Source organism: Coenobita brevimanus, chromosome 62, assembly GCF_032717465.1.
Source record: "Coenobita brevimanus isolate Jiangsu-jjx chromosome 62, ASM3271746v2, whole genome shotgun sequence".
NCBI classification, from domain to species: domain Eukaryota; kingdom Metazoa; phylum Arthropoda; class Malacostraca; order Decapoda; family Coenobitidae; genus Coenobita; species Coenobita brevimanus.
The window spans coordinates 33,756,721-33,780,724 of NC_137015.1; the positions used below are offsets into that span (position 1 = coordinate 33,756,721).

Below are 24,004 nucleotides of genomic sequence, written 5' to 3' on the forward strand. Positions count from 1 at the left end.
AAATTGCACTACAAGGTGCATCTGGCATACTTCTTAAGTTTTGCAAGAAAAAATAATCAATTTTCGAAACTTCAAAAATTGGCCCCAGGGTCGGCCAGTAGGTCTCGACAAATTACGTACGCTTGGCTACGGAGAAGTTAAATGGCATTAAGGCCTTTGGTATTCCTGGTTACCAGCTACAGTAAGCAGTAGGACCGCAAGCGGCACGGTTCCAGTTTGCACCAATCGTGATTTGCACAACAGCATAAATCATAACTCATATTCAGAGCAGCAACTCCCCATTAGCACTGCAAAATTCATACTGGACGAGCCCCTCCACACTCCATTTGAAGTGTCTGCATGGTAATGAATGTCAACGTGGTTGCCAAACATGGCCACTACACCTGCACACTTACCCTCCACTCCCAGCTCCTGCCCAGTACTCTCCCTGCAGTGTTCATGTTGCCTGACCTTGATTTTCACCTGCCTTCTCATGTACCAAATGCATGTTTTCCCTGTGCTGTGGTGTGCCATCAGTGTTATGTCTTGCCTGCATCCAGGTGCTTCTAGTTCCCAGTGATGTTTGTAGAGGGTGTCTGCATACTGCAGTTAATGTTGGTGTCATATTCATTGTTCGATAGCTTCAGGAAAAATATATAGGAAAGAAAAGTTTCTAGAGAAGGGAAAGAAGTTTTATGCGGCTTTCATGATATTTGGAGAAAGCATATGACAGGGTGGATAGACAAGGATTGTGGAAAGTGTTAAGAATATATGGAGTAGATGGGAAGTTGTTGAATGCTGTGAAGAGTATGTATGATGGTGCTAAGGCTGCAGTGCGTGTGGATGGTGAACTAAGTGAATTTTTCTCTTTGAAGGTTGGGTTGAAACAGGGATGTGTCATGTCCCCATGGTTGTTCAATCTGTACATGGATGGGGTAATAAAAGAGGTACAAGGTAGGGTAGTGGATGTTGGAGTGGCCCTGGTGAGAGAGGATAGTGTTTGGAAACTCCCTGTACTGTTGTTTGCAGATGGTACTGTGTTGTTGAGTGAAGACGAAGGGGAGCTGCAAGGCTTGGTGGATGAGTTTGAGAGAGTGTGTAAGAAACGGAATCTAAAGGTGAATGTAGGGAAGAGTAAAGTGATGGTCTTTGAGAGAGGCGAAGTCAGTGAATGTACAGCGAGGTTGGATGGTGAGGAATTGGAGAATGTGAGTACGTTTAAGTACTTGGGTAGTGTGATGAGTAAGGATGGAGGTTTGGAGGGTGAAGTGCTTGAAAGGGTACAGCAGGGAAGAAAGGTTGCTGGTTCTTTGAAAGCAGTGATAAGAAACAGGGAAGTGAGCATGGAAGTGAAAAAGTTACTACATGACAGTATTGTGATACCAATTCTAACGTATGGAAGTGAAGCTTGGACGTTGTTGGAAGGACACAAGTCAAGAGTGAGAGCAGTGGAAATTAGTTTTTTAAGAGGAGCCTGTGGAGTCACATGGAGAAACAGGCTGATGAATGAGGATATAAAGGAGCATTGTGGTGTTGATGTGGATGTGATAGGAAGCGTTATGAGGAACACACTGAGGTGGTTTGGCCATGTGGAGAGGATGGAGGGTGAAAGACTAACGAAGAGAGTGTATGTGAGTGAGGTGGAGGGGGGAAGAGGGAGGGAGAGGCCGAGGATGAGATGGAGGGATGGGGCGGAGAGGTATATGAGAGAATGGGGTGTGCGTTGGGAGCAGGGCAGTGAAATGGCGGGGAACAGGGCGACTTGGAGGCGATTTGTTTGTGGCCACCCCAAACGGGATTGAGGCGTCTGGCAATAGATAGATAGATAGAAAGAAAAGGGAATTGTACTTTGTTTTTATTGATATAGAGAAGGCCTTTGACAGAGTCCCTAGAGAGATGGTGAAGTGGGCAATGAGAAAACTTGGAATGGAAGAGTGGCAGGTTAGGATGGTTATGGCCATGTATGTTGGTGCTCTCACCCAGGTAAGAGTGAATGGAGATTTGAGTGATGAGTTTTCAGTGAATGTTGTTGTGCATCAAGGGTCAGATTTGAGTCCCTTGTTGTTAATCATGGCACTTGAAGCCCGTTCACATGACTTCAGAAATGGACTCCCATGGGAGATGTATGCTGATGATTTGGTGTTGATTGTAGAGAATGAAAGGGAGGTGGAGGAAAGATTTAGAAAGTGGAGAGATGGTATGGGGCACAAGGGCTTAAGAATAAGTGCAGATAAAACAGAAGTGATTATATCTAGGGTTGGTGGCGGTACTGTCAAAGAAGAGGGAGAGTGGCCATGTGCAATTTGCCTCAAGGGCGTGGGAAGTAATTCCATCTTATGAAGTGTTTGTGATAAGTGGGTGCATAAGAGATGTAGTGATAGAGATAGACTGTGAGGTAATGCTGATTTTTGTGTGTGCAGAGTGTTGGGGAGAGCAGGTGGAGATTGTCCGGCATGAAAGGCTTGAGGTTGCTGGTGAGTCTCTTGAGTCCATTGAAGAGGTTTGTTATTTGGGAGACATGTTATGTGCTGGAGGTGGGGCTGGAACTTGCTCTGTGGCTAGAGTGAGAAGAGGTTGGAAGTTGTTTCCTTTCCTGACAATGAGAGGGCTCTCCCTATGTGCCAAGGGATCTTTGTATGCAGCATGTGTGGTGAAATGCTGAAGCATGGGGGAGAGATAGTAGTAGAATGGATGTGGAAGATGTGCAGATTGGCCTGGGAGGAAGGTAGAGTCCCGGAGGAAGTCAGGTATAATTATTCCCTTGTACAAAGGAAAAGGGGAAAAAGAAGTGTGTGGTAATCATAGGGGCATTTGTCTTCTTAGTATAATAGGAAAAGTGTATGGTAGGATACTTATTGACAGAGTTAGAGAAAGAACAGAGGAATTAGTTGGAGAAAAACAGGGAGGCTTTAGGAAGGGAAGAGCCTGTGTAGATCAGATATTCATTCTTAGATCTTTAGTGGAAAAGTTTCTAGAGAAGGGAAAGAAGTTGTATGCGGCTTTCATGGATTTGGAGAAAGCATATGACAGGGTGGATAGACATGGATTGTGGAAAGTATTAAGAATATATGGAGTAGATGGGAAGTTGTTGAATGCTGTGAAGAGTATGTATGATGGTGCTAAGGCTGCAGTGAGTGTGGATGGTGAACTAAGTGAATTTTTCTCTTTGAAGGTTGGGTTGAAACAGGGATGTGTCATGTCCCCATGGTTGTTCAATCTGTACATGGATGGGGTAATAAAAGATGTACAAGGTAGGGTAGTGGATGTTGGAGTGGCCCTGGTGAGAGAGGATAGTGTTTGGAAACTCCCTGTACTGTTGTTTGCGATGATACTGTGTTGTTGAGTGAAGACGAAGGGGAGCTGCAAGGCTTGGTGGATGAGTTTGGGAGAGTGTATAAGAAACAGAATCTAAAGGTGAATGTAGAGAAGAGTAAAGTGATGGTCTTTGAGAGAGGTGAAGTCAGTGAATGTACAGCGAGGTTGGATGGTGAGGAATTGGAAAATGTGAGTACGTTTAAGTACTTGGGTAGTGTGATGAGTAAGGATGGAGGTTTGGAGGGTGAAGTGCTTGAAAGGGTACAGCAGGGAAGAAAGGTTGCTGGTTCTTTGAAAGCAGTGATAAGAAACATAGAAGTGAGCATGGAAGTGAAAAAGTTTCTGCATGACAGTATTGTGATACCAACTCTAACGTATGGAAGTGAAGCTTGAACATTGTTAGAAGGACACAAGTCAAGAGTGAGAGCAGTGGAAATGAGTTACTTAAGAGGAGCCTGTAGAGTCACGTGGAGAGACAGGCTGATGAATGAGGATATAAAGGAGCGTTGTGGTGTGGATGTGGATGTGATAGGAAGCGTTATGAGGAACACACTGCGGTGGTTTGGCCATGTGGAGAGGATGGTTGGTGAAAGACTGACGAAGAGAGTGTATGTGAGTGAGGTGGAGGGGGGAAGAGGGAGGGGGAGGCCGAGGATGAGATGGAGGGATGGGGTGGAGAGGTATATGAGAGAAGGGGGTGTGAGTTGGGAGCAGGGCAGTGAAATGGCGGGGGACAGGGCAACGTGAAGGCGATTTGTTTGTGGCCACCCCAAACGGGATTAAGGCATCTGGCAATAGATAGATTGATAGATAGATAGATGTGTTAGAAGTGTAATACTGTATGGTAGTGAGACCTGGGCAGTAAAGGAAGAGGATATTCACAGGCTCAAACATGCAGAAATGACAAAGATTAGGTGGATGTATAGTGTGTCCCTGTGTGCAAGGCCTGGGGGGCCTGGGTTTACGATGGAAGAGTTGAGAGGTTGGATGGAACTGGAGTGTATTGGTATTGTGATGAGGAGAAGTAGTTTGAGGTGGCTTGTGCATGTGGAGAGGATGGAGGTTGATAATTGGGTGCAGAAATTGGGAAGTGTTAATATTGGGGGTGGGGTTGTGAGGGGTGGACCAAAAAAGACGTGGGATGAGGTCATTAAGTGTGACCTCAGGCTTGAGGGACTGAACAGGGAGGCTGCCATAGATCGAGCAGCATGGAGAGCTGCCATTAGGTGACCAAGGCTGATGCATGCAAGCATGTTGGAGCCTTCAAAAATGAAATGAAGATGAAATGAATGCTTAGGAGGGAGCAAAATATTTTCAAGAGGGTAAGAAGGGGAAATTGGGGAAAATTTTGGGATGTTTGCAGACCTATTTGTCCTTACAACATGGGTATCAATGTATGTGGGTTCCATTTTGCTCGATGAAATGCCCAGACCCATTAATCCCCACATGTTGACCAAAGATTTCACTGCGGTACCAGGCACGCAGACATATTTCACGAATTTTAGCCTAAGTTCAAAAATTGATAACTCCTAAACTCTTAATTTTAGGGAGAGAGAGAGAACTATCCTTCAGCTTTCAGATAAGACCAGAATGAACTTCATTTGACAAATGGTGTGGCTGTAGCAGCAGTGTGATATAAGATGATGAAAACAGTCTTGAGCAAGCAGTCTCCCACCCACTGGGTGACTGCGGGTGAGTGTGGGTAGAGTGTGTGTGAGTGAGAAAGGATGGGGCCCTGCCTTCCAAGGTCACGAGTGCACTACCATACATCTCTCACTACTAAAATTTTTTCATTATTTGCAAAATGAGTTATTTTACTACTAATCTTATTATATATTCACATACTTTATTTCACGTAATAATAGCATCATATTTACAAAAATACAGGCAATATTTATTTACAAACACTCAAGCAGTGTAAATGTTTCACTGTTTTCTAAATTACTTATGTCACTAGTTTTCTTATAACAGATTCACTTCTGTTTCACTCAATATCACTAAGTTTTAGAGATAATAAAGAGAGAAACCTGTATTTTTACACAGGAAAAATCATCTGAGAAATTACCAATATGCCGGGAATTGAACCCGGGACTCTCAGGTGAGAACCAGGCAGCATACCACTACACCATGACCTGGTCGTGGTGTAGTAGTATGCTGCCTGGCTCTCACCTGAGAGTCCCGGGTTCAATTCCCGGCATATTGGTAATTCCAGGTCGTGGTGTAGTGGTATGCTGCCTGGTTCTCACCTGAGAGTCCCGGGTTCGATTCCCGGCATATTGGTAATTTCTCAGATTAGAGATAATAGTTTTATTTACAGTATTTACACTAACACAACACTGCTTCCACTAGAATTTTTTCATCGTGTGGAAGCGCGGGCATGCACATCAATTATTTACATACATGGCGGTACTTTCAACAGAAAACAGTGGCATTAAATCAAGTGCGCCGTATGCTACCCCGATGTCCTCCATGCCATGCCATGTGGCATAACCCGACTCATGGGGGTTGACCACGTTGCTTAGGGAGGGTTGCTGTATATTTATATATTTATTAGTGGTAGGTAAAATGATGATGATGATGTTGGCTTATGTTATCAGGCATGGCTCTACCTTTGTCAGTGGGTTTGAAGTATGGCAAAACTCTGGCCCTGTCAGCTGGGAAGCCCTTCATCCCGGTACATCACATGGAGGCTCATGCTACCACAGTGCGTCTGGAAGAAAAGGTAACACAGGTAGTGGTAAATGGTTACATCGAGTCCCATATCACCTCTTTTGAGATGTAGGGGCTTGAAGTTGGTGTGCCTGAATAGTATATTCTGGCTGACACTGGAAGGGTGTTCATCAAAAGAAATCCTAACACTGTAGTCAAGGGCTTCAAATACTATCTCAGGCAACCCTTCTTTTGCAGTTTTATACATCCAGAAGTTATGTTCAGGCCACCACCAGATAATTTTGTTCAGTCAAGAGAAATTCTAGCAGATAGGAGTCAGAGATATGATCCAAACTAATCAGATTGTCCTAAAGTTATAGGTATCTAGTGGTTTAGTGGGAGAATGAACCTGTTGGAATGATTGCCCTGTCTCCCATGCAATGATTCAAATCTTTTAATGACTGGAGATTTATCAGTACAAAGTAAATGCCACCAGGGACTTATGTTGGCTTCCCACCCTTAAGTATTTTTAACTATGGCAGGGTAACCTTTGGCCCTTTGCTTAGAAGGAGGTAATATGGGATTGGCAGGTGTCAGTAGTAGTGAATAGGCTAAAGAGTTTGGTACTGGTGTTGAGTGTGTGTGTTCTTACCTAATTGTATCTTTACAGGAATGAGTCAAGCTTGTACTGTCCGGTGTATCAAATCATGTTGATCATACATATCTTGAAATTTATGAATAGTTTTGGCACACACTAGTTCATTCAGTAGTGCATTTTACTGATCAATTGCCCTATTTGGGAAACTGAATTTCCTTTCGTCTTTATCACCCCACTTTTTTGCAGCTTTTTGCAGTGTCCTCTTGCTGATGCTTCCCCATAGGTTATGTACTGGCATGACCTGGTTTAACGATCCAGTTGGTCGAGTAAAAACCCATTGTTAGGCTAGGTATCATATCTCGGGGTAGATTTAACATGTAAAATATAGGGATGTGTTTTTGAGCCTTGGGTTTCACCCCAACCTCGTCCTAAACCCACCCAAATGAGCCATAAAAGACTTTAAAGCCAATCTGAATGACCTAACGCTGTAAAAGAAGCTAACCTAAGCCTAAAACCAGTGCCGGTCTGGCTTGTACCCAGTCAAGGTCACTGGAAAATGCTATCTCTGACTCGTATGCAAACTCGATAGAGACGAAGCAGCAGCATTCCACACAATCCCATCATCAGACGGTCCCATGACAAATAAATAGACCCCTGTTATGCATAATGATAATGTGTGAATGGTACAGAATCGTCCAAGGTGCGAATTGCTGTGACGAAGAATTGTTGATGTTTTGACGGGGAATTCTCTTGACGGGGAGTGCGATCAATGATGCAGTTGGGGTTGCCTTTTCAATGGCCTCACTTTATGTTGTTGTAGCCACTGTTCTGGTTGCTGAGCTGCTTTATTTTCTTCTCGCATATTTTCCAACATTTATTTAAAAATTCTTGTGTATTTTCAAACCATTTTTCCTTGAACAGCCCGAATGTAAACACATGAGATATCGACTGATGATGCGATCAGGATAGCCTGTTCAAAGGCCCCTCTTTATGTCCTTTAAGTTACTGTTCTGGTTGCTGAGCTTCTTTATTTTCTTCTCTCTTATTTTTCAACATTTATTTAGAAATTCCTCCGTATTTTCAAAGCATTTGCCCTTGAACAACCTGAATATAAACACATGATTTATCAATCAATGATGAAATTGGGATAGGCTTTTCAACGGTTCCTCTTTATGTTGTTTTAGTCACTGCTCTGGTTGCTGAGCTTCTTTATTTTCATCTCTCTTATTTTCCAACATTTACTAAGAAATTCCTTGTATCTTCAGAAGCATTTTTCCTTGAACAGCCCAAATGTAAACACATGATTTATTGATGTTACAGTTTTCATCAGTGCATAAAATATTTACTCTCTAATTTTCATAATTATTAATACTTATTTAAAATCATTATTATGTATTGCATGATATGTTCCCAGAGGACTGGAAGTCAGGTATAATTATTCCCTTGTACAAAGGAAAAGGGGAAAAAGAAGTGTGTGGTAATCATTGGGGCATTTGTCTTCTTAGTATAATAGGAAAAGTGTATGGTAGGATACTTATTGACAGAGTTAGAGAAAGAACAGAGGAATTAGTTGGAGAAAAACAGGGAGGCTTTAGGAAGGGAAGAGGTTGTGTAGATCAGATACTCATTTTTAGATCTTTAGTGGAAAAGTTTCTAGAGAAGGGAAAGAAGTTGTATGCAGCTTTCATGGATTTGGAGAAAGCATATGACAGGGTGGATAGACAAGGATTGTGGAAAGTATTAAGAATATATGGAGTAGATGGGAAGTTGCTGAATGCTGTGAAGAGTATGTATGGTGGTGCTATGGCTGCAGAATTTTATAGCATTTATATCTTATTTTCTAAGCCCCTTCTTCCAATTTATAACTTGTTTTCTAAGCCCCTTCTCCCAGTTTATTTCTAAGAAGTACTTCTTTAGGTCATGATAGTTGCCTTTTTTGTTGTTTAGGCTCTTTTTGTAACTTTTGTTACTGCTAACAATATCATATGGAATCCTGAAGTTGCAATTTAATATTGCATGGTAGCTTTTGCCGAATGTGGGGCAATACATTATGTTGTTGATATTATTATCTTCCTTAGTGAAATTAGGATTTAATAATGATGGACTTCTAGTCCTCTTTTTCTGGTGTTTTCCTTAACATACTGTGTTGGGAAAAACTCCTGTTCAAGATTGAGGAGCTTTTGATCCCAGTGACGTTCATAGCTTCTGACATCTAAAGTATTCCAATTTATATTTGTATTGAAGCCTCCAGTTAATGTAATTCTTTCAGATTTCTCTTCCATTCTGTGTAGTAGGGCTCTTAACCCTTCCGCACATGATTACGCATTTGTCGTCATCAGGTTGTGGCTGCGCCCATACACATCGACGTTTTTGTCATAAAAACATAAAAACTTTCATCAGAGAAAAAGTTTTAGGCCGATTGGCGTCATTTTTGGAGGCGTCATAGCTTCCCTGCTTCTCGTCAAAAGTAACGAGTTTACAACTGTGGGTCCCAATACCAGCAAGAGAGCGGACAGGTTATTCAGTACCATATGAGCTGTGAGTGGGGAAGATACTGTGCGGTTCTGTCCCTTTAAATTTCCACTCTTGCTCGCGTCCTGGCCGTGCAACATATTTCACTATACCAGTAGTGCTTGTGTATAGTGTTTGGGTGCTGTTGTGATTAGATTTGGTGTGTGCAATAGGAAATTTGGTGTTTGTGAAGCATTCCAGGCCATTATCAGCTGTTGTCCCAATGACGATTGTGCTACTGTTTCTAATCGACTACACTGCCTCTACCCTGCACCAAATGTGAGTATTCAACTACAAAAAATAGTGACGGTGAATCAGTGTGAATATAGTGTGTATATCTAGTGTACAAAGAATTGGTGAAATACTTGCAGTAGCTTAGAGGAAGGCAGGAAACTGCCCTACCGTCACGACACTGCGTGGGTACACCGTAGTTTTTTTCAGTTTTCTCGAAAACTATGAGGACTAGGATCACCGTTTGGTTTCAGATGAAAGCCAGTGAAATTCTGCATAGGATGATAAAATAAAAACATAACAATGGCGAGAAAAGTTTTTTGCTAGGGCTCCCTGAATAAAAAATCTTGTCTGTCGGAAATGGGTCTTACTTTTTAACTCATTACTAGAACACCATACCTCGTATCAAACTGGGACCTCTGGCATTCGAAAGCAAATAAAATTCTCTTTCCAGTGATTGTATAACATGTAGAGATTGATTAGTAAACATTTGACTTATGATATTGGGAAGTAAGATGTATGTTCCTGAACGTTTATTCACACGTCCCAAACGTACGTGTAGTGTGTTTGTTTATTTTTTTTATTTATATGTATACATATATTTTTTGCTTATTGTGTAGAACAAACATCGACGAATAGGAATATGTGGGTTTTGTGGCAAAATAAATATGTTTGGGTAGTGAAAATAAGCCGAGAATAAACTTTTTTTTGGAGTCCGTGGCGGGTGGGGGGGAGGGGAGAAAAGCCGATGCGTCATGGCACAGAAAACTTATTAACTTATCTGCATGTGAAAGGGTTAACCCGTAACCCGTACCACGCTAGTGACGTAGATCTACATCCCCCTCTGAAATGCCAGTGACGTAGATCTGCGTCCTGCAGCATTGAGAAGTCATTGCAAGCAACCAAAGTTAAATGGAAGGTATTAATGTATCCCGCCAACTTCAGACATTTCCCCGCTACGCTTACAACAATGATATAGGAGCGCGGGAGGTGAGTGACGGTCTTCAAAGGCTCATAGCCACTCTGCTTTCTCTGTAATCTTGAAGATTTCAGCAGTCGAGTGGCACCAACCCAACTCGATTCAACCAACTTTCTGGCTTTGGTGATTACTTTCATTAGTGCCAGGGATCTTATATTGTTGTATTAAGCCCATGTAACCACAGGAAAAAAAAAAATCCAAAATCGGTTCACAAGCTCACAACCACACTGCTGTCTTTGTAACCTAGAAGGTTTCAGAGGTCGAGTGGCACCAACCTGACTCGATTCAACCAACTTTCTGGCTTTTGTGATTACTTTTATTAGTTGCAGGGATCTTATATTAATGTATTAAGCCCATTTAGCCAGAGAAAAATAAAAATCCAAAATCCGTTCCCAAGCTCACAGCAGCTATGCTCTCTCAGTAACCTCGAAGATTTCAGAGGTACAGTGACACTAACCCAACTCTATTCAACCAATTTTCTGGCTTTGGCAATTACTTTTATTAGTGCTAGGGATCATATATTGATGTATTAAGCCCGCTTAGCCACAAAAAATAAAAATCCAATATCAGCTGGCATAGTTCCCCCCCTCCCCCAGCACAGTATGGGTTAAACTCTGAATTGTACTTTCTGCCAGGCCTTTGAATTCGCCTTCTTCCCAAGTGTTTGTTTTGGGTGGCATGTATGAATTTGCCATCATTATTTGCCCTTCAGATGTGTTGATCTCTACTGCAATTACTGTAATTCTACATATGGGGGTATTTCTAGTTCTGTCCCTTAGACCTGTAGATTTTTCTCTGTTAATATCATACCTCCTCCACCTTTTTTCAGATTCCTTTCTCATCTCCATATATTGCATTCCTCAGTGTTTAGGGTGTTGTTTGATATCCATGGGATTTATTTTGTTTCAGTTAGGCAAATAATATTAGGGTCTTTGGTATAGTGTTTTATCTTTAATAATTTGAATATCATTCCATCCACATTTGAGTATATTTTCTTATTCATGTTGTTTACATATCTGACCTAGTTTGAGTCTGCTACCTTCCTTTTTTTTAGTCCTTGTTGGTTATGTACCACTGTTGTACTTGTAATCCCACTACCTTTTTAAAAAATTTGCTCCTGTCTTCCTCTGATCTTTCCTCATTTTTTGTTTTTGCTTCTTCCATCTTTTGTAATCCCCATTCATCCTGAGTTAGGCATCTTTTTATCCATATATATTCTTTTTCATTCCTCTTTTTCCATTAGTTGGTTAGCATTTTTAAATATTTCGCAACAGTGTTCACACTTTAGAAGGTTACTTTCAGGGGCCTTGACTTGTTTTTCTCATATTTTCTTAGCCTTTTGTGTTCCTCTATATCATTATCAGATATATCCTCTGATACTGCCTTCAATATGGTTAATATATATACCACCTCTTTTTTGTCTCTAAGGATTCAATTTTTTATTTCTTCATCTATACCAGTGATTACTATAGATATATTGATTCTGCCGATTCCTTGACCAGTTTTGGGTTGTTTTTTATGATTTCTCTCACTTCCTTTCTTATGCTTTACCTTTGTTTCAAAATCATTCTTTACTTTCACCATTTCAGCATATGTAGTTTGCACTTCATATTTAGAGTTTCTCATTATATCATTCACCTGGGTTATCTTCTCTTCAATATCACTGCTTTGGTCTAACAGACTTCTTGCTTGCCTTATTGTCTCTGTATCATTCTGAACTCTTTTATCATACTGTCATGGTTGACAGCCATACTCACCATTTCACTACAGTAGTCTTCATTCTTAGTGAAACTACCTCGGCTGACAGCTCATCTATTGTTTTGTCTCTTTTGTTTAATTTTTACTAATCTTTCATTTTCTTTCGTCTGCATGCGTAGTTCCTTTTTAATTTCATGTGTGTGTGTGTGTGTGTGTTTGTGTGTGTGTGTGTTCTTACCTAATTGTTCTTACCTAATGGTATCTTTACAGGAATGAGTCAAGTCCGTACTGTCCCATGTATCAAACCATTTGTATCATACATATCCCAAAATTTATTAATAGTTTTGGCACACACTATTTCATTCGGTAGTGCATTCCAGTCATCAATTGCCCTATTTGGAAAACTGAAGTTCCTTATGTCTTTATCGCCTCTTTTTTTATGTAGTTTTTTGCAGTGTCCTCTTGCTGATGCTTCCCCATCGGTTATATATTCATTTATGTCTATTTTCCCTTTCCCTGAGATGCATTTATGCTGTATAATCATGTCTCCTCCTTTCCTTCTGTCCTGTAGTGTTGGTAGATTCAGTTTTTCTAGTCTTTCTTCATAGCTTAGATTCCCTAAGCTTGGTACCCATCTTGTAGCTGCCCTTTGTGCTTTTTCAATCTTATCTATGTATTTTTTGGGATAAGGATTCCAGACTACTTATTCATATTTCAGGGTTGGTATGATGATTGATGTTATTGTATTATCTTTCTCAGCATGTCTTCATTTATATACTGTATGTGAATGCTATTTCTCACATTAGCAGGCGGTGCACACGTTACGCTCTTCTCTCTTATGTGGTCAGGCGGAGATAGTTTGTTACCAATAATCACTCCTAGGTCCTTCTCCCTTTCTGATATGTTTAGAGTTGAGCTTCCTAACTTATAATCCCAATCTTTTTTCACTTTTATCAAACTTACTTACATGGGACTTGTCCACATAAAATTCCGTTTGCCATTTATTGTTCCTTTCATGAAGTTTATTTAATTCATCTTGTAGCTCTCTGCAAGAATCTGTGTTGGTAATTTCCCTTTGTGTTTTTGTTATTTATTAGGAGAAACACATTGAGGTGGTTTGGCCATGTGGAGAGGATGGAGAGTGAGAGACGGATGTGAAGAGTGTATGTGAGTGAGGTGGAGGGGGGGAGAGGGAGGGGGAGGCCGAGGATGAGATGGAGGGATGGATTGGAGAGGTATATGAGAGAGGGGTGTGTGAGCTGGGAGCCTGGCAATGAAATGGTGGGGGACAGGGCAACATGGAGGTGATCTGTTTGTGGCCATCCCTTACAGGATTAAGACGTCTGGCAATAGATAGATAGATTTTTGCATCATCTGCAAACATATTTAAATTGCTTCCGTTTCCAGTGTTACTGTCTGTGTCATTTATATATATTAAAAACACAATTGGTGCCAGCACTGACCCCTGTGGAACGCAGCTAGTGTGTCAGAGAGAGAGAGAGAGAGAGAGAGGTGCTTGGTTGATGGGGACTGCCAAGGATAAGATGGGGAAGTGTAGTGGTGAGGAAGGTAATGCAAAATTTATTAAGTATCACAGAACTACAGTGTACTGCATACAAGTTTTGAAATTGGTAGGCAGGTGTTTGAGATTTGGGTGCTTGGAAGAAGATACATACCAGGGTCAGGGTGGAGAGACATTGTAGAGGAGGTGATGCACAAAGCTAATAGAATATCACAAGACCAGTAGAATATCCTGGAGCAATGTGCCTAGCATGGTTCTTGGGCTACATTTTATGTGACTGTTTTTTTTACTAATAAATATTGCACCATCCACTCACTCAGTGTAGTGCTGCTCTTGGGTGACTGCCCATTCCTCTCTTCCTTCCTTCCTCTTCTGTCCTTCTTTCCTCTTCCTTCTGTTTATAGGCGACTCTACACTGAGTGGCAAACCAAATGGTTTCCTGTACACCAGGGGACCATTCACCATGCTGGGTGGTGACCATGTAACCAGATTATGGCGCCTGGTGGTTCAGTCGGTAATTAAGGCGCTCCAGCCGGATTGAGCCTGAGCAGGTTTATATCCAAGGGATGGTTGGGGTTTATTGCTCACGCAATGCCACTCAGGGATGATTGAGGCTGGTCACTCTCATCTTAAATGTCAGGACCAACTTGCCAAGCCCCGGGCTCCTACGCTTCACATGGGGCAACAGTGGGTTGGATGATGATGGTGGTATTGCATTCTTTGGCCTTCAGTTCCTTCTTACTAAATGATAATATACATATGTAATAAATAGTGAGGGAAAAAGTGAATAGGAAGATGGATGGGAATAGGGTAGTTGGGTAAAGAAATAGCATAGACACAAAATGTTACAAAGAATAATACATTAAGGCATTATAATATAGAGTATCATACTGTCTGCTGCGGTGGAATGAATGGGGAGTGAGAGTTCGACTGTGCTATACTTGAGTGGTGTGTCATTGGAAGAGGTAGAAGTTTCAGGGCCAGGTAACAAAAGTTGCAGAGAGGATCTGGGAGAGATTTTAGAAGATGCAATTTGGATTTATGCCATATGCAGTATGTACTGTACACAGTAGATGTCAGTGCTACCTTTATGTGTTGGTGTTGTTGTGGTGGTGGTGATTCCAGGCATATCTGGACTTGAATCTGGTGGACTGCAGGGTGAAGTTGCCCTACTCTTGCAGTCCACCATCCTCCTTTCAGTGGACAGGGTGGGAGTTGAGGGACTTTTGTACATTGATGCTATCATATGAAAATATCCCTTTCCAATACTAAATGATCCATTTCTGAATACAGAGAACAGAGAAGGGGCTGTGTAAAAATTCTGAAGATAGAGGGAAGATATTCAGTGTAAGAGTTTGAGAGTGAGTGAGGGAAAGACAAGTTATAATTAGTGGAGTGAGCAGAGGCATGTTGGTGGAGAGTGGTTATTGGTCCTGTTCGTTATGTAGGAAAGGGGTTAGTAAAGCTTCATTTTGTATGGTGTTTTTGAATGTTGATTACAAAATCAGTTTTGCAGTGTGAAAAGCATGTTGCGCATTGTGATCATTGATAAGGGAAGGGAAGTTGTGTGAAATGGATGTAGTTTTTAACTGTGTCATTGAGTGCCTGTATTGCCACTTGCATAATGTGGTTGGTACAGGAGGTGGTGCAAAAGCTTGCTTGAAAGAAATTTAGTCAATGCCTCTAATGAAAGTGGGGCTCTCTCACTTGTCATAGCCACATATATTTATTTCTGAACCAGTTGGCCTGAAACATGGTATACAGTAATATGTTATACTTGGGCCAGACATCTTGACACACCTTTCTTATATTTTGCACCAGACTTTTAAAATGATTTTATAGCCCCCAAATGTAATAAGACTGGCACAGACCCACTAGAACCAAACACAAGACAGTTATTTTTCAGCTTCAAATGTTCGTACAGTATATGGCAAGTTCAATTCAAACATGCCTTTTTGTCTGTTCTGCATGTACATGAGGAAACAGATTTTGTATTTAGTAGCCTATAAGGGGTTACTCTGTTTGCAGACTTTGGAAAATTTTATGCATTTACTTACAAATGATGCCACTCTAGTGTATTTTATTCCTGCTACTGTCACATACTTTTATTTATTTGGGGGAGGCGGTGGCAGAATCGGTAGAGAGGCGGCCTGCAGTCCTAGTGGACCCAGGTTCGAATCCCGGCTGGGGCAGGGAACAGTTTAAGGATTTGAATTTCTTGAAAAGCAGACTTTTCTGATCTACCAGATGACCCGCTACATGTCATAAAAGTACCTGTACCCCCACTAATACCAGTACACCAGTCCTGTATGAGACAGCCTTAGCGTGTATTCAATATGGATGGTGGGTGTTAGTGCCGAAGTTCTTACATGTGGAGATGCAGGAGGACTACTGGGACTTGGGAATGAGCCATGAAGCCTTTGCCCAGAGCCAGACACGGAAAAAAAGAAAAAAAGAAAAGAAAAAGAAATAGGAGGGAGGCCAAGGATGAGATGGAGGGATGGAGTGGAGAGGTATATGAGAGAGGCGGCTGTGAGCGGGAGGCAGGACAATAAAATGACAGGGGACAGGGCAACATGGAGGCGATTTGTTTGTGGCCACCCCTTATGGGATTAAGGCATCTGTCAGTAGATAGATAGATAGAAACCTTTCGAATGGGAGCATTCACCAGCTCCCAAAAATTGCCAGGTCTCACCTGATAACTTAATTTCATTTGTTCATTCATTTGTTTGTTTTTTAAGGCTCCAATATGCTTGCATGTGTCGGCCTTGGTCACCCAATGGCGGCCCTTCATGCTGCTCGATCTCTGGCAGCTTCCCTAATCAGTCCCTTATCCCTGAGGTCATGTGCATTGACCTCGTCCCAGGTCTTTTGAGGTCTACCTCTTGCAGCCGTACCCCTAACATTAACACTTCTCACTTTCTGCACCTAGTTATCATCCTCCTTCCTCTCCACATGCCCAAACCATCTAAATCTACCTCTCCTCATCACAGCACCAATATACTCAAGTCTCAACCTACCCCTCAACTCTTCCATTGTAAACCTAGCCCCCCCCAAGCCTCACACTCAGGGACGCACTGCACTTTCCCCTAATCATTGTCATTTCTGTACAGCAGTGATTAGGTGAATGTGCAGTGTGTCCCTGAGTGTGAGGCCTGGGGTCAACTAAACTATTATTCTGTTTGTATTTCCTTTTATCATTCTTTTCATTCGTGTAATTTTATGGACATATTTACTCAATAAAATGAGGAAAAGAGCCTTTAGTATGATCAAGTTTAAGAGAATTGCTGAAGTAACCTAATATATTGTCTAAACCTCAGGACAAATGCCGCTTGTAGCTTAAAAATGATTATTCACGTGCGCAGTCATATCATTTAGTATGGTTTTAATCAAGTAAAGTTTTTAGACATATATGCCTATATACAGTACAGTTCATTCACTAGTTTTGTGCCTATTTGGTACCACAATTGCGTCACAAAACTAGGACTCATGAAACTCGTGCGTATACATTACATGTAATCAGGGGCATACCTAGAGATTTGGGGGCCCAGGGGACTAGGTTCTTTGCGGGGCCTCCCCTCCTTGAGGGGGGCCCTGCAAAGAACCTAGCCCCCCTCATTCTCAAAACTTATCTAATATCTCATCCGGGATTGTCGGGATGATAAATGTACTGTATATATATTTTTAAATATTAATCCATCCATCATCCAATCCTACATTGCCCCATGAGGAGCGTAGGAGCCTGGGGCTAGGCAGTTGGTCCCGACATTTAAAATGAGAGTGAATAAAGAAGCTTATAAATTTTTAAGGCTTTTGGGGGCCCCCCCTCAATTGGGGGCACGGGGGGCAGTTTCAAACTGCCTGCCCCCTGTCTACCCCCTCAGGTACACCACTGCATGTAATAAGTGGTACAGTAATTGGTTCCAGGGGCAGCCACCTCATTCCCTCTTAGCTGCCCATTAATGACACAATACCCCTACTATAAATAACATTCAGTTAATCAGACATATACAGTATTATATTACTTAACCGTAATACTAAAGACTTTACTGACATTGAAACGTAGGCTGAACTGCTTGATAAGGCTTGAAGATGAGCTCACAGGCTGGGAGCAGTGGTTAGTTACCACCTGCCCCTTCACTGCTTCTCACCACCACTATTCAGTCCCCCACACCATCACTTCCTAATGCCTTAACGTCAAAGCCCTAAAAATCCAGTGGGAGCTCATCAAACACACCAATGTCGTGAACAAGTGACTGAGGAGATGCGTATGTGTCATTTCACTCGCCACTGGGGCTGGCAAAACTCTCAGTAAAATCGCGGGACTTCTTGCACAGGAACATTCCTTGGTGTTGCAAAACTGCTATTCTATCTATCTATCTATTTCCAGACGCCTCAATCCCGTTTGGGGTGGCCACAAACAAATCACCTCCAAGTCGCCCTGTTCCCCGCCATTTCACTCCCCTGCTCCCAACTCACACACCCCTCTCTCATATACCTCTCCACCCCATCTCTCCATCTCATCCTCGGCCTCCCCCTCCCTCTTTCCCCCTCCACCTCACTCACATACACTCTCTTCGTCAGTCTTTCACCCTCCATCCTCTCCACATGGCCAAACCACCTCAGTGTGTTCCTCATAACGCTTCCTATCACATCCACATCAACACCACAATGCTCCTTTATATCCTTATTCGTCAGCCTGTCTCTCCATGTGACTCCACAGGCTCCTCTTAAATAACTCATTTCCACTGCTCTCACTCTTGACTTGTGTCCTTCCAACAACGTCCAAGCTTCACTTCCGTACGTTGGAGTTGGTATCACAATACTGTCATGTAGTAACTTTTTCACTTCCATGCTCACTTCCCTGTTTCTTATCACTGCTTTCAAAGAACCAGCAACCTTTCTTCCCTGCTGTACCCTTTCAAGCACTTCACCCTCCAAACCTCCATCCTTACTCATCACACTACCCAAGTACTTAAACGTACTCACATTTTCCAATTCCTCACCATCCAACCTCGCTGTACATTCACTGACTTCACCTCTCTCAAAGACCATCACTTTACTCTTCCCTACATTCACCTTTAGATTCCGTTTCTTACACACTCTCTCAAACTCATCCACCAAGCCTTGCAGCTCCCCTTCGTCTTCACTCAACAACACAGTATCATCCACAAACAACAGTACAGGGAGTTTCCAAACACTATCCTCTCTCACCAGGGCCACTTCAACATCCACTACCCTACCTTGTACCTCTTCACAAAAGTATATTTTGTGAAACTAGTGAGTTCGCTGTATAATACTAACATGAAGTCATTTGACTTCAAAATATTTAGAGGGATCAGATGAAGATTATACAGTATGTGCATGCCTGTGTAAAGTTTTCATGTTGTCTTATGGAAACATTGGTACTTACGATTTCGGTTGACGGTCTCATCATCGCATGATTTCAGCTTCATAAGTTATGCTTTTTTCATAACTACTGTAATGGTCAGTACATTTTCTTCAGTACTTGCCAGATGAAGCATAATTCCCATTGATAACTAGATGATAAGTGTTTCAAATTAAACATGCAGTGAGACTTCTAATAATATGCAGTGAATGCTAATGGACCATTTGTCATTTAATGCATGCTAGTAACTGTTTTGTAGTAGTTTATTATTTTAGTAAATCATACAGTATATAGAAAAGTGGAATAATTACCAATGATTACAGTATTTAAGAATTTATGTACTATTCATCAGTAAATTTCATGGAAGAGATTTTAGAAAATATGTGACTGAGTGAGCCAGGAGTGTTGACCAAGTTCCATACTAAATTACCCTGTAATCATTGACAACTCCTCTGCTTGTGAACACTTCCAATAAATGGGTTAGATATAATCTTCATCATTCCCATCAGTACAAAAGAGCTTTCCCAAGTTTAGTGCAGTCTTTTGGCTGTAACAAGTATGAAATACAAATGACATCCTTGTGCTGGAGAGGTTGTTAGTACACTTGGGAATCATATGTGCTAGTGAGGTGATGCACACAGGTAGGCTGAATTGTGCACACATGTGGAGAGATTGTGTAAGAGTAATTGAAGGAGAGATTGTGTAAGAGTGATTGAATGAAGTGTTGCCCGAACCTGAATGTGGGAAGATCACCTGTTTACAAACAAAAGAAAAATTTGGTATGAGGGCTGAAGAAGAGATCTTAGGATTAGGAAATTAGGATGTGGTGGCTCAGCAGAGCATGTATCTTGGAATGAGCCCGTCAAAGGAAGAAGGTTGACCTATGGGAATTTGGAAAGTTTTTTGGCTAATGTATCAGATGTTGAGGTTGACTCATTTGACCCCCTCATCTCTGATCATGTTTTGATCACTCTTAGTTTTGATGTCCCGAAATCCCCTTCATATAAAAAGGTCATTAGATTCAGAAATTACAGGAATGTTGACCGCCAGTTGATGTGTCTTGAAATTGATCAGCGTTTAAACTACATTGATTCTTCAAATCTTTCTTCTAATGAATTGGTTGATATTTACAACAACGAGCTTAGGTCAGTTTTTGACCATTATTGTCCTGAGGTAGTAAAAACAATTACTGTACATGATAATTCTTCATGGTATGGTCCATCCATTAATTCTTTGCGTAGACAATGTAGAAGGGCAGAACGTGAGTGGTGCTTGCAGCGGACTGAAGTAACTCATTTGTGTTATGTTTTTGCGAGAAGAGCAGTTGTTCACACTGTAAAGGCCCAAAAAGCTAGGTATTATCAAAATAAAGTTGATTCATATGGTGGTGATAAAAAAAAACTGTCTGCAGTTGTGAATAATTTGGTTGGTTGGAGGAATGTAATTGTTAAACCAACTTTTGTATCTGATGCCCAATTGGCTTCTGATTTTGCTTCATTTTTTACAAGTAAGATATCTCACATAAGAAGTGATTTACACAGCAGTTCTCCTAGTGAAGCGTACTCAGTTGACTTCCAGCCATGGTGCACCGGGGATCATTTGCTTTCAACATTTCATCCGCTGGATGTAAACAAAGTCAAATGTTACATCAGAGAGCTTAATAAAACATTTTGCTCACTCGATCCGTGTAACATGTCACAACTGCCTGATGTGTATGAGCACACTGCAGAATTTATCTGCAACATAATAAATAAATGCGTCTTAGAAAGTAATTTTGTGCAGTCTGAGAAATGTGCCTTGCTTAGGCCCCTAATTAAGAAACCAGGCCTTGATGTCGAGAGCATGACAGATTATCGTTCCGTCCCTAACCTGTCTTTTTTTATCCAAGATTATTGAGCGGGCCATACTCGATCAACTCATACCACTACTGGAACACAACAGAGTTGTTCCTGTTGTTCAGTCGGCATACAGAAAATACCATTCAACTGAAACAGCACTAACAAGGATTCAGAATGACTTGGTGGCAAACACTTGTAGTGGGATGTCCTCTCTCCTAGTTCTGTTGGATCTGTCTGCAGCTTTTGATACAGTAGATCATAAACTACTGTTGGATGATCTGTATTTTTGTGGCGTTCGTGATAGTGCCCTTTTGCTTCTTAAGTTGTATCTGTCGGACAGATCTCAGAGTGGTTGTTGATTATGCTAGCTCTGATTCTGCTCCCCTTCTGTTTGAAGTCCCTCAAGGATCAGTTTTGGGTCCAGTTCTGTTTACTATCTACACAAGTAGTTTACCGTCTCTACTTGATACTCATGATGTGTCCTATCATTTTTATGCTGATGACACCCAGCTCTATGTTAAGATGTCAGATATCAACGATTCTAAGACAGAGCTTGAATCTCTAATGTCTGATATTAAGATCTGGATGGCTAGGAGGAAACTTAAGCTGATTGATGGTAAAACTGAGATCATCATCATCATCAGAGGAAACAGAATGGGTGATGACACTGACAATGCCCTGGCTTTGAACATTGGCGTGTCACAGCTTCATCCAATCAGTTCTGTTCGAAATCTGGGTGTTTATATTAATTCTAAGTTAAATCACGAAGAACATATTAATCAGGTTGTAAGAGGGTGTAACGTGCGTATCAGAAATCTGTACTCTATGAGAAATTTCCTGACTAGACGGTGCCTCTTAACATTGGTCCATGCAGTGGTCTTGTCTCGTGTTGATTATTGTAATTCACTGTGGGTTGGTCTTCTAAATAATATACAAACAAGAGTTCAGTCTATGTTGAACAAGGCAGCATGGCTTATCTTTAGTCTCCCCCGAGAACCTCAACTACACCGTTTCTGATGAGTTGCAATGGTTACCAGTAAAGTTTAGAATTGAATTTAAACTGTGTCTTATTACATTCAAGGTTCTTAAGTTTGGTGAACCGAAGTATCTTGCTGAATTGTTAAAACTCCCATTGGCACGCCCGGGTGTGATGTTACGCAGTGATGATGATTCCTTGTGTCTTGACGAGCCAGGAGCCATGCACCAGTCATCTTTCTCTGATCATTCTTTTGCGTATAGAGCCCCTAGATTATATAATGGATTGCCATTATCCATAAGGCAACTCTCTACTGTTGAATCCTTTAAGAGACAGCTGAAAACCTTTCTTTTTTCAAAATGCTATGACCTGGAGAGAGGTACTGTGATAGATGATTATAGGGTTTAATTATTGCCACTTTCATGTATACATGATGTAGCTCGTATTATATACAAGAAATGTCACAATTCTTGTAATTTTAAAAGTAATGTGTGTGTGTCGAGCGTTAGTGAATTCCCAGAGGAAGAACTGGCGCTTTTGAGAAACAAAAGGCCAGATTATTATTATTATTATTATATACCACCATCTGATTTTATTTGGGTTAACCTTTGGTAATGGAGTTAGATACAGTCTTCCTTAACCTATTTAGTATGCTAATTCTCTGAGATTTTCATCCTGGTACCATCAGATGGTTTAAGTTAGTTTGGGAGAGGTATTGGGTAGTGAAAGAGTTGCAGTGACATTTTGTATTTTTCTGTGTTCCTGGTACAATATGACATTGTACATTTTTCTGTGTTACTGGTAAAAAATGACATTTGACATTTTTTGTGCTGGTGGAGTGTGTTGGTGTTTTGATGAGGAGGGGTGGATTGAGATGGTGTGGGCATGTGGAGAGGGTGTGGGATGACAGTTGGGTGCAGCAAGTGAGGAGTGTGAACGTTGGGGGTGAGGTTGCAAGAGGCAGACTGGAAAAGACCTGGGACAAGTTCATTGACTCTGACTTCAGGGATAAGGGACTGAATAGGTAGGTTGCCAGAGTTTGAGCAGCATGGAGAGCCGCCATTAGGCGACAAAGGCTGACGCATGCTAGCATGTTGGAGTCTTTATAAAAAGAACTCAAATTTGAAACATAATAAACAGTGATACACTGTGTACCAGGTACAGGCATAGTGTAACCCAAACGACCATTTTGGTCAGGTAGACTTCCCCTTCCTGGTGCTTCTGGTGTCTGGTGGCCACTGTCTACTGGTGATGGCACGGAGTATCGACGACTGGGCAGTCTTGGCTTCAACTCGGGATGATGCACCAGGGGAAGCTTTTGACAAGGTGAGAGAGAGAGAGGAAGGAGAAATAGTGGTGACGTGCCTTTAATGTATGATAAAGGTGATGAAGGAAGGGGGAGGAGAGAACTTGAATGTGTGAGGGTGGCATTGATGTAATTGGAAGATACTTGGCCCACAGTAGTCCTTGGTTTGATTCCCAGCCAACTTGAGGAATCTGTGGTGTGGTCTTCATCAAGCCAGCATGTTTGTACATAAAACAGACTTAGCTTGTAAATTTTATGGCTGCATGTTATAGTCTGAGAAAAAGATGAGACTTAGCAAAAATTGATTGCATACCATAATGACCGATCGTCATCTGAATATGTGAGATCGGAGAGGAAATGAGAGTGGTGAGGGGAGGAGAGATGAGTGAGAGAGTGGTGAGGGGAGGAGAGATGAGTGAAAATGTTAAGGGGAGGAGAGATAAGTGAGAGTAGTGAAGCAAGGAAAGGTGAGAGAGAGTGGTGAGAGGAGGAGAGATGAGTGAGAGTGGTATGAGAAGAAGAGTTGAGTGAATGAGAGAGAGGGAGAGAGAGAATAAGAAAAAGTAGCTTACTGTTGACTGTTTTGTCTACACTGATTGCTTTATTAGTATTTAGTCTTATTCAGCAGCAGAAAATAACAGGTGGTAGAATGGGAAGAGGCAAGAAGACCAGCAAAGGTTAAATGCAGTCATAAAAAAGATGAACGAAGAGAATAGTATGTGGAGGTTTATGTTCATTTGTACATCCATTCTACACATTCACTGAACATAACAACCCATCTTATCAAATGGCAAAATAGATAGGTTAAGTAAATAGGAGATACATGTGACCTGGGTAACATCACTCATTTTAACTGAGAAGTCGATGGCATGACTTTGCGTCATCGGTGATGCAAGATAATTGTATTCAAGTGAAGCACATTGAATTGTCTGTCACTAGCTGTAATAGCATTCATGTAATAGATTTTTCCTGACTAGTTGTAATAGAATACATGTAATAGAGTTGTCCAATTA

General features: G+C 41.5%; 1 protein-coding gene across 1 annotated transcript in view; it reads left to right on the top strand.

Annotated features, from left to right (window-relative positions):
* Tcs4 (Threonyl-carbamoyl synthesis 4) overlaps window positions 1-24,004 on the top strand; it is a gene marked incomplete at its 5' end in the record, with an annotated part of 147,224 nt that overhangs the window by 44,637 nt on the left and 78,583 nt on the right. Inside the window, 2 exons of the mRNA XM_080275634.1 lie at window positions 5,892-6,016; window positions 22,883-23,011. Coding sequence (XP_080131760.1) covers window positions 5,892-6,016; window positions 22,883-23,011 — 254 coding nt within the window. The remainder of the gene's footprint in view (window positions 1-5,891; window positions 6,017-22,882; window positions 23,012-24,004) is intronic.